The sequence below is a fragment of the Ursus americanus genome, chromosome 10 (genome assembly GCF_024610735.1).
Source record: "Ursus americanus isolate L20-20 chromosome 10, mUrsAme1.1.p, whole genome shotgun sequence".
NCBI classification, from domain to species: domain Eukaryota; kingdom Metazoa; phylum Chordata; class Mammalia; order Carnivora; family Ursidae; genus Ursus; species Ursus americanus.
Window position 1 is genome coordinate 1170516 of NC_142136.1, and position 11483 is coordinate 1181998.

At 57.4% G+C, this 11483-nt stretch overlaps 1 protein-coding gene across 10 annotated transcripts in view; it reads right to left on the reverse strand.

The window, feature by feature from the left end:
- The window catches only part of ATP11A (ATPase phospholipid transporting 11A), a 128262-nt gene extending 120635 nt beyond the window's left edge, over nucleotides 1-7627 (reverse strand). For 9 of the 10 annotated variants that reach the window (XR_006775475.2, XM_045772950.2, XM_045772949.2 and 6 more), the window contains exon 1: nucleotides 7198-7626. Coding sequence is in view for 9 of the 10 variants with exons in the window: in XM_045772950.2 (XP_045628906.1) it covers nucleotides 7198-7236 (39 nt within the window). In the remaining variant the exon portion in view is untranslated. Of the gene's footprint in view, nucleotides 1-7197 lie in introns of all 10 variants that reach the window. The other variant, XM_045772943.2, reaches the window with a different exon arrangement.
- Nucleotides 7628-11483: the final 3856 nt, after the last annotated feature.

Here is an 11483-nt window from a genome sequence, read left to right on the forward strand (position 1 = left end):
TGTGTGTTTCCCGAACACGCAAGTGCAGGGCCCAGGCTGTTGGAGAGAGGAGGGACCGAGGAGGAGTCGAAGCAGGTCAGGGCCACAAACCAGCTTCCCCAGACAGCACGTCAGGGCGCCCACAACGCGTAGTCCCGAGCTCACCCTAGTTCACAAACTTGTGCCCCACGTCCTCCTGCAAAGCGCACAGCTCACCCCCAGTCTTCCCAAATCGGATCTGGGGGAGGGAGAACCAGGTCCAAACAGGGGCGCCTGGGGGTAAATTCACCGACAAAATAAAGAGGTCAAGGTACTTTCATGAAGCGATCCCCCTGGTGAAGTGTGAGTAGAGAGGGACGCTCCTCACTTATTCCAGGAACCCGGCCAACAGCTCACGATCACCCTGCACCGGACACAGACACGGCGGACACATCACTTCTCACACTGGGCGGACGGAGTCGCTGGGACTGTTCCCTCCTTCTCTGCAAGGGGAGCAAGACATCCCAACTGCTTCAGGGAGCAGCCGGCCCACTGTCCGCTGTCTCTGTCTCTGTCTCCCTCTCTGTCTCCCCCCCTCTGTCTCTGTCACTCTGTCTCTCTTTCTCTCTCCCTCTCTGTCCCTCCCTCTCTCTCTCCCTCCGTCTCTCTCGTTCTCTGTCTTCCTCTCTCGTTCTCTATCTCCCTCTGTCTCTCCCTGTCTCTGTCTCTCTGTCCCCCACCCCCCTCAGTCTCTCTCCGCAGCTGTGCTCGCTACTTCCTCCCGGGACAGTGGCAGAGGGTGGGGGACAAGCAGACTAGCGGCAGAGATGCCCCTCTGCCAGGCTACACCTTCTTCCCACCCCTGGGAATGCAGAATTTACTGGTCTTCATCCAAGGAGACTTTTTCACAAGTAACAAACCTTCTCTTGAAATTTCTGTCTTGCCTTCAGAACCGGGGGAAAGGATCTTATTTTCATTACCTTTCTGAGCCGGGAAACTTTCCTCCGCCTTCTGACAAGTGCGTAGCTGTTACTTGCAGGAAATGAGCCTCTTCCCACGGCCCTCACAGAACTGTCTGGAGAGGCAAACGCTGACAAACCTGCCCCCAGGGCCACACGCTGGGGTCTGGCCTCAGCCCAGGCGACAAAGAGAGAAGTTGAGGGAGGAAACCGAAAATCCCTGCCACAACGCCCCCCTTCCCGCGGGGGCAGAAAGCCTCCCTCCCAGCTGCAAACCAGAGATGTCCTGGGCCGGCGTGAGCGGTGACCAGGCAGGCATGAGCGAGGCGCACAGCCCCGGGGGGACAGCAGGAGAAGTCAGGGACCCTGAGAAACAGCAGCAGGGCGGGAGAGGCCAGGTGTCCCGCCAAGCCAGGAGGGGTGACAGAGGGGCCGCAGGACAGCGGGCAGGGGTTGCTCACACGGCTGCTGGGGGGGGGGGGGACCCAGCAGGCACTGCCAGATCACCCCATCGCTGCACAAGTCAGGAAATGTGGACAGTGATGTGCACTCAGAATGTGGACATTTTGAAGCCGCTGAGTGGGCCAACGTCCTACCTGTGTCCTCGCGCAAGGGTTCTCAACCTTAACCAAGGCAGACTCTCCTTTGAGAATCTAACAAAAATTGGGAAACCCAATTATTCTGCCCAGAAAACAAAAAGCATTTATGCTGTTTGAAGGGAACTGGGACCCACCAGGAGCGGTTAAGAGCTGGTCTCCATCCAGCTCCGGGAAGGGCACCGTGGCAGGTCCCTCCTCCCAGGCCCCGCAGTCCAGCCAGTGGAGGCAAGAAGGGGATGCCAACCCAGGGACCCACACACCACAGGACCCGCCACGATCCACAGGAAGCGCTGCACCGGGACCCAGGGAGATGCTTCCCCGGAAGCCAGCAAGCCAGTCAGGCCGACCCATGAGGGGCGTGGGGACCACGGGCTGTGGCCCTGAGGACCCAACGCTCCCCGCTGTGGTGCTGACCTGCGAGGGGCTGGGCCAGACGCCTGCCTGCTCCCACATGTTTATGACGCTGTGAAATGTATCAAGGAAAGAGAATCCAAAAGTTCTTGTTTTAAGAGACATGTTTTAAGAGACTGTCGTTAATCACTCAAGATTCCCGGAAGCATCATGAAGCTTCCTTCAGAAGCATCCGAGGCGACCTCTGCCACACACTTCTCAGCAGTCCTGACGAAAGGACGAATCACTCGGGCAGCAGATGTTTCCGGAGGGACAACCCTGCGCCAGGAACTGGTCCAAGGTGTGGAGGGGCAGCCGAGAGGCAGGGAGAGATGGGGGGCGCACGGACATTGACGGGGGCCTGGGGCTCCTCCAGGCAGGGGTGTGCACGGAGGAGGGAGAGCGCCAGCACAGAGCCCGGGGGGACCCGGGAAGGGCCAGCAGCAGGCGGGAAGGCCCCGGGACACAGGCCAGTCCCCCAGTTCTGCAATCCCATCTATTCCTGTGCTTTGCTTTCTGCCTGCTGTGCTCCCATCTGACGGTAGCGCCCAGGGACTGGGCTTGGGAGAGCTCAACTCGGAGAGGAATCAGTGTGTGCATAGGGCACTCGCCAGTGTGTTCTGGGAGGGTCTGAAGGACACCAACGGCCTCCAGGGTGATGGACATGGTGATGAGCCCACCGGAGCACAAGGAGGCTGCAGGAGGATAGCAGGACACGTCAGCACAATAGCGAAGTTTAGCTGCGAAGGAGACGGAGAAGTGGGGGCAGGGAGAGTCTGCAGTGTAAGAACAGGCGATTTGAAGGGCTCGCCACTGCCACAGGGTCTAAGGAAGGACACAGATGATCCAGGAGAAAGAAGGAGACACGGGGTCCCAGACCAGAGGGAGACAAGACCTGGTGGGCTGCCTGGAAGAGGAAGCATCCTGTCTGGTGACTACATTCCCTCCATGAAGCACAGGGCAAGGGCTCGACCCTCCATGTGAAGCGGAGGGTCTGAAGGTCTGAGAGGTGCAGGGCTGCGAGCAGCAGCGGGACATCCACAATGCCAGCAGGACACACGAGCTCCGTGCAGGGAGGTGGTCTCACATGATACGAGCACCGTACAAGGAGGTGGTCTCACATGATACGAGCTCCGTGCAGGGAGGTGGTCTCACACGAGAAACCGGGGATGTTCGCCAGCATGCCCAGGGTTCACAGAGGCAGAGGCCACGTAGAACTTCTGACCTCCACGATCCACTATTTTATTTCTCTCAGATACCAGCATGCAAGCAAAAACCACCCTCATTCAATCCTGTTGAATTTCTAATGCTGTAAAAATTGCCTTCCATTGATTTTCGCCGCAAATAAATAGCATTTTTGCCTACATTTAACTTGGTTAGAAAAGCATTTGCAAGTCTGGGGCTTAGGGATCCCACGGTCTTTTATCAACCCTGTTTCTGTTGGAACATATGGTCCAAGCACCGAGGAACAATTTGTATTTAGGTCTGTAAACACGGGACTTCCTGTGTAGTTAAGCGGGGTCCACGCGGTTTTCACCGACTGTAACCGGAGACAGTGTTCTCATCCCTAGAAATCTGACTGAAGCAAACCCATAATACAAACTCCTTGTCCGCACTGCGATCAAACTTACCCCGTGGCTCGGAACAAAAGCATCTCGGGATCGCTTGTCCCTAACACACACAGGTTCTACGGGGTTTGTGAGAACAGTGCAGAGCTCACTGAGGGCTGCAACATGAAGGTTAAATTAGAGACCAGGCAGATGGCTCTCAGATGCGTGGCTGAGACCAGCCCCTGATCACAGGCGACGGGCAGGCTGGCTCACATAAACACTTCCCGTGGCCAGGCCACGCAGCCCCACGACACGGACCGGCGCTCGGCCGCGCACGAGGCTCACGGCCTTCAAGGACCCGCAGGCCTCGGCAGAGAAAGCTGTCTAAGGTGGGAGTAGAGGAGGAGCTCCATCCAAATCCTGCACCATTTTAAGTGGCTCAACAGAGGCTGGAACAACAGAGTTGAAAGAACATCTGCCCCTTAGAACAGGCCGCCTCTCCAGTGCACGCGGACAGTGGTCCACGTGGTAACACACGGAACAGACGCAGACACGTGTGCATGCACAGAAAAGGCTGGACTTTCTAGAAGGTTTACCGCACTCAAAGACAGTCGTGCTGAAAGTTCTCCAGGGACCCAAAAAGATCTACTTTTCCCCTATAAAGAAAGCCCAAGACAAGAGCTTGTTCTGGAAACAGGATCTGCTGTCAGCAAGGAAACCTGCACATTTGTCAGAAGTTTATGGTGTGAAAACATATTAAGGAGGGCATGTATTACACGGCACACTGGATGTTACACGCAATGAATCATGGAACACTACGTCAAATACTAATGATGTACTGTATAGTGACTAACATATCATAATAAAAAATTTTAAAAAAATTAACATCCTAGAAAGCAAGAAGCGTGCGAAACAAGTGGAGACGACGCCCAGGCCTCGCAACCGGAAACAAATCAAGACACCAAACAGACGGAGCTCCAGACCCACAGAACTTCTGAGCCCAGGCTCCCAAACGTGAGCCTGGAACGGAAGGAGGAGGCAAGAGTCCTGCAGGCGTGGCCATCCCGGCCTGGGCGGCTCGTCCACAAGCAGCCACATGGCCTGTGTGTGTGGCCCGCGGCTCCGGAGCAGAGCGGGGGCTGAATCACGCGGACGGCCAGCAGTGAAAAACGGACGAGCACCTGCTGAGAGCCGCACCGCTCGGAGCTCCGACCCCACCACTGCCACCACGCTCTCGGCAGCCCCGTGCAGTGGGACCTCGGAGGCGAGCCTGCCCAGGGTTCCACGCTTAAGCCGCGGGCCGGCCAGGTTCACCAGCAGGTGGGTGCCCACCGACCCTGCAGGGACCCCCAAGGCTGCACGGTTTCTCCCTGAACCTGGGCTTCCCGCATCCCATCTGTAAGGAGGAAAGCACACTAATTCTCCACCCACTTCGTTAAATAAAAAAAATTGTAAATAGACCCAACTACCTCATGGTACATAAAACACGTCACAGAACACAAGCACCGAGCCGTCTGTACACGCGAGTCACCCCTACACGGCTTCTGTCCATCCACACCACCAGCAATACATGCTCCGGAGTCTATGCAGCCGACCCGGACAGATTTCTCCCATACGTTCGCCTGTTGTCTCTCTCTCTCTTTCTCTCTCTCTGGAATTTGCCAGAATAAAATATCTGTACCAATGTTTTCAAGGACTTCTTTACTTTCTGGAAACCCCAAACCCTCACACCTCAGAAGGAGCTGAAAACTTTTCTCTGTCCTAGAAATTCTGACTGGGTGAACACTGGAAGAGAACAGGGTGTAAGCTTTTATTCATTCTTATAAGTCACATAAGGAAACCACAAGGACACAAGTACTCAATCCCAGGCTCTGTCTCTTCTTCAAGCAAAATGAGATATAATTTCGTCCCACATAATGACTGATCCTGACAGATCCTGACTCTTTCTGGAAAAACCCAAATTAGTACAATAGTGTAAACAGGAGTTTAGTATCATAGAAATGGATGGTCTTATATGTGATTATGTTGAAACAGCCAAATGATCAGACTGGAAAAAAAAAAAAAAAAGATGTGGAATGGAAAAACAGAAATAATAGTGTCCCAATGCACATGCCCGGAAAGTTCACTTACCACTTAGGTTTGAGAGAAAATGTCATTTCATAAACCTAATGACATAGCAAAAGGGAATTTTAACATGTCAACTATAAGAAATTTATATAAATTGATAGGACATATAACAGCTGAGGGCCTAGAGGAAAGGCCACATGTCTGCCCCACTCCCAGGACAAAGGATCAGGAATGGGGGGGGGGTCGGATCCACTGGGCAGTGGCCTCCCGGTCAGAGGAGACCGCCCACTGGCTCTCCCTCTCTCCTGGAGGCAGACTGCTCATCCCCCTCACCACCCAACCCTCATTTTTATTACAAAGTGTTAGAGTTGGAAGGGAACGAGAATGACCTGGAAAACTGTGAGCAAACTTCAAATAACACTAGTCCACCCTCTTTCCCCCGGTTTCCCTTTGGGGAAATAGAGGCAGAAACAAAACTGGCCGAGGGACAGCTGGGAAGAGAGTGTCCTTGCCCGACAAAGCATTTCTCTTACCTACGGTCACTGGGACTGGGTTTTCTAGAACTTATCATGGTGGAGAAACAAAGGCGTCACCTGATATTTACCACTGGCTCCACAATATGGACTTTGGGGGAATCACATGCGCCTTCATCTGCTCAGCACCGCCCCACCCCTTCTCTCCACAGCAAGGTCAGGCGCCTGACCTGCCCCAGGAACAGGTACCTGGGTAAGGTGGGCACACTCCCTTGACTCAAGTCTTCTGCTGAGCAGATCAATTAATGAGTGACTTGGCGTTCCCATCCATGAAGAGAAACGCTGATCCTGGCCAGGGTCTCCTTCTCAAAGAAAGCTCCTAAATGGGAAAGTCTGCCCTAGACAACTCCTACACGGGAAAAAGCCCCCAGTTCCCATAATGATGCCCTCGATCCCAGTGCGAGCGACCTCTCAAACCTGTGCCTGACCGCGGGGACGGACGTCAGGCGCTCCGGGAACAAGGAGCCTTTTGTTGACACGGTGGCAGGAAACACCACGCTCCGGACAGCGTCCTTTCTCTTCTGCACACACACCCCCTTTCACACCGGTGCCAGGGACCACAGCCGCACGCGGTGTCCCCTCGCTCTGATGTCAAAAAGCCCCGCTCTCCCCTCCGAGCCTCTCCTGACTTCCCCACACCGTCCCCAGCGAGTGTGGACTCCAGAGGAAGCCCACGACACCCGGCCTCTGATCTGATTGGTTACTTCCAGGAAAAAAAGATGCCAAACTTCACTTCTGGATCCCCCAGTGGTGCTCCAAATACGAACCAAAGTCTCTGCCTTTTCTGCCTCAGTGTGACACTCCCATCTCTGAATCCCCGTGCAGGCGCGACAGGCACGGGCGGACCGCACCTCCCTCCCCAGCCCCGGGCCGCGCGAAGCTGAGGACGGTGCCGCCGGGCAGCCCCATCCCCACGGGACGCCGGGGAGCGCGCGGCTGCGGGGCGGAGCAGGTGAACGGACGCCCCGCCCGGCCGTCGCAAGCCCGAGGTGCGGACTCTGCGCGCCTCCCCGGCGCCCCGCCGGCGCCCCGAGCTGCGGGAGCCCGCCGGGACCCCAGCCCCCGGCCGCAGCAGGGTGGGCGCTGCGCTCGGCGACGTCGGTCCCCAGCCCCCTCCCCCCCGGCCGCGACCAGTACTCACGTATCTGTGCACGAGCGTCCGCACCAGGCTGCAGTCCATGGCTCCTCCGGCCGCGCCCGCCCGCGCTCAGCGCCCCCGCGCCCGGCTCGGCGCGCCCATGGGCCCGGGCCCGAGTGCGGCCACGCGCCCCCGACCCGGTCACGGCCTGGGCGCGCCGGGCGGTGCGGGGGGTGGCCGCGGGCCCTCCGCGCTCATGCCCGGCCCGCGGCGGCCGGCGCGGGGGGTGGCGGCTCGGCAGGGGTGGCCGCTCGGCTGGGGTGGCGGCTCGGGGCCCCGACTGCCGGCGGGGGCTGCGGGCTGGGAGCGTGGAGGCGCGGACGATCCGCTCGGCTCCTCTGCTCGTCTCTCCTCTGCTCTCCTCTGCGCTCGGCTCCTCCTCTCCTCAGCTCCGCTCCGCTCTACTCCCCGGCTCCTCCCCTCCCGCCCCTGCCCTCCGCCCGCCGCCCCTCTCAGCCCTGCCTCCGGCCGCCCGGTCCGGCGCGCACGTCACGAGCGCGAATGAGCATGCGCCCCGCGGCCCGCGGCCCCCGCCCCGCCACACCCGCCCTCGCACACTACGCGCGCGCGGGGCCCGCCCTCCGCGTCCCTGTGCCCCCCCCCCCCCCGCCCACGGCGCGGGGAGGACCGCGGGCCCCTGGGGCGGAGGCCGGAGGCCGGCGGGCGGGGAAGACTCCCTGTTGCTTCCGCCTCCCGGGGCCTGGCCTGGGGCCGGGGCGCGGGGACCTTGCGCCCTGCGGGAGGAAGTCTCGGCCTGCGTCCCGGCCCCCCGGCGCCGACGCTCTCGCCTGAAACTTCTGTCTCCCTCCGGAAGGCCAGATGGCGGGCGCGAGGTCGCGGGGAGCGCGGAGGGTGCCCGCGCGGCGTGGGACCGGGTGGGCGGGAGACCTGCTAACCGGGTCCGGGCGGAGCGCTGGTGCCGAGCCAGTCCCCACGGGTGTTTGCTCCTGCTCTGCAGGTGGGGGGCAGAGTCGTGCCTCAGGTGGCTGCCCAGTTGCGCTCAGCTTTGGTGTGCGGGGGTGAAGGTGAACCTAGGGTCTGCCACTGGAGATCCTTCCTCTCTGAAACCCACGCCCTCCGTCGCCCTCGCCTCCTGGCCTTCGGTCTCCAGAGTTGCAACCTGGCGAGGGCGGGGGCGAGGGGTTGGAACCCTTCTTGAACCTGTTACACCAGCGGGCAGCCCCTCTGTACCTACCTCTCCCGCTCCAGCCTGTCCGGCTCCTTCCTGCCCCCGTGCAGGAGGCAGGCCACCCGAGGTCAAGCTGGGAGGCCAAGCCTGGCCCCAGGGAAGGCGCGCCCTGCGCCTGGCCTCCAGGTCCCCGGGGCGCCGCGCTTGGTGCTGCGGGCTCTGAATCAGGCAGAACTCCTGAGAGCACCAACACCATGATTTCACTCCCGGGGAATGCTTCTGTTTTCCCAGCAGAGACACAGACTGCCTCTCCAGCGCCATAGTCAGCCTTGTATTAACCGAAGTGCTCTGCTCCAGCTTCTCTTCCTGCTGCCTCCCCATCATCTTGTGACATCTGAGTGGCAGAGGCGGCAGGGGCAGTGACCCGCCCAGGGAGGGTTGTGATGGGACCGAAAGTCCTCCCAGCTGGTGGTGGAAGAGAAGCCCTATTGCCCGCTTTCTGGACCAGGTGCGGACGCCTAGAAGTGGGTCTTCTTAAGGGGAACAGTGACCACAAACTACCTGGGTTCTGAACCACCTTCCTTCAGTAAAACACTCCAGCTTTTGGTCAGCTCACACCTTGATTCTCCTCATTCCATCCAAATCTTCGGCCCTTCTCTGTCCTGCTCTGAGCCCACGAGGCCGATAGTCATCCTCAGTGGATGTTCACCAGTAGGGCCACCTGCTGCAGGCTGAAGACCACGGGGGTCTGGGCATGTCCTTCCCCTCCGGCCTGGCCTCCCCGAGGGCCTGCCACAGCTGCGGCCCTCTGTGAGGACAGTGCTTATAGACCTTCCTTTTCCCCTGTGTCAGCTTGGGTCAAGCTCCAAGAACTACAGTCTTCTCCCCCGAGCCTCCGTGGCCTCATGCTCCGGCCATGCTGGCAGTGGCACCCCGGAGGGGTCCCTCTGTCACACCGTCTCCCAGATCTCCAGAGAAGACCCCTGCTTCCTACTGAGATCCTGATGGCTAGAGCCAGATTTCGACTCCCACCTTACAACTGTGACGTTTAAAGGGTGTGCAGGCACGAGCAGAGGTCAGGCAGGGTTGTTGGGTGAAGGCTGCCTGTCTCTCAGGAGTGTCTGATGTTGTGGCAGACGCTCGCCCTCTGTCTTCGCTGGCAGAGACCCTCGTGGTCCCGGTACCCGCCCTCTGCGTGGTGTGGGGCAACCCCTCGTTCCTGTACGCCATCCTTTCCCACGACTGGTTTAAAACAAGTCTAAGCCATTGAATCCTGCTGTGGGGAAAAAAACGTTTCCTGACTCTTAAAAAGGCACGTGAAGAGGAAGAACTCCCCGTGTCCTGCTGGGGGTACGTCGGGACGCAACGGCTGGACACGATGGCAGCCTTCTCGTGTCCACGCCAGGAGTAGCTCAGGGAACATCCTCGCAGTGGGGACGGCAGCACAGGAAGATAGGAAGAAGCACGCATCCTTGACGACACCACTGGCCACTCACCAATCCTGCCGCCGCTGTCAGCGTCTTAAGTTAAACCTATGGAAACAAATCAGGACTCCATTAAAATCCAACTCACCCTGTGAGTCAGTTAGTTATTTCTGTTAACAAACCACCAAAAACTGGAGAGCTCAAACAACAAGTGTTGCTTTCTCAGGACTCCATGGTTTGGCGGAAGGGCTCCTCTGCTTCTCCTGGTGTTGACTGGGATTGTTCGTGGGGGACTCAGCGGGACCTGGAAGGTTCAGAGGTTTCAGTCACATGTCCAGTGTCTCAGTTTGGGGGATGAGAAGTGGGGGCAGGCTGGCCTGTGTCTCTCCATTCGGTTTCTAATCACAGACATCACGGAATGGTCTAGCCTTGGCTTCTTTACATGGCAACTGGATTCCAAGAGGGTCAAAGTGGACACTGTATGGCCCCTAAACGGAACACTCCTGCCACATTCTCTCAGGGAAAGTAGGTTCTAAAGCCAAGCCACGTTCAAATAGAGGGACAGAAGAGATTTCATGTCTTGGTGGAGGGGGCCTGGCACCGAGAGAGGAAAGACCTTTGTGAGCCGCCATCTTGGAAATCATCTGCATAGACGGACTTCAACAGTAAGAGGAAGTTTTGCCAGCATCACACTGAGCCCAAGTGAAATGGCTGTGGGAATGTCCGGGGCCTGTGTGTTTCTTCATTCACACCAGGGGGGGGGATCTTCAACTCTGACTGCATCAGCTAAGTCCTGTGCACAGTCCTGGCCAACCAATCGTTGGGATGGTAGAATGCCATTAGGTGATCAGCTGAGGCCTGGGTTCAGTGCACATCCCTGACTGGTAGGTGTCCCAGGGGAATGGAATGATCTTAATCAGCTTCAGGTCTTCAGGAACCCCCTCCCCGCCCGCCAACACCAACCCCCCCAAGCAGTATGGCTGCTTCAGCACGGTGGAGGGCGGTGGGAATGAGGAGGGGGCAGCAGGTAGGACGCAAAACCCAGAACATTAATCAAATTATGGGTTTGCTTCTGGGTGCCTGACTACATGCACACCCACACCTGTGCACAGACTCAGAAGCACCTCTCTCTGTTCCTCCCCTCCCCCCTGGCGAGGACTGGGATGGTAACCAGGGATCTTGGATTCGTTGCCTTCTAAGTGGAAAAGGCCTTTGGGAGGGGTGCCTGGGTGGTTCAGTTGGTTAGCTGAACATCCAGCTGTTGATGTCAGCTCAAGCCTTGATCTCAGGGTCGTGAGTTCAAGTCCTGATTTGAACTCCATACTGGGCACGGAACCTACTTAAAAAAAAATTAAAAAGAAGAAGATAGCCAAACCATGGAAAGAGCCCAGATGTCCATCGACAGATGAATGGATAAAGAAGATATATATATATATATATATATATATATATATATACATATATATATATATATATACACACACACACATACACAATGGAATGCTACTCAGCCATCAAAAAATGAAATCTTGCCATTTACAATGACATGGATGGAACTAGAGATATTATGCTAAGTGAAATAAATCAGAGAAAGACAGTTATGTGATCTCACTCATATGTGGAATTTAAGAAACAAAACAGAGGATCACAGGGAAAGACAGGGAAAAAAAACCAAGACAAAATCAGAGACGGAGACAAACCATAAGAGACTCTTAATCATAGGGAACAAACTGAGG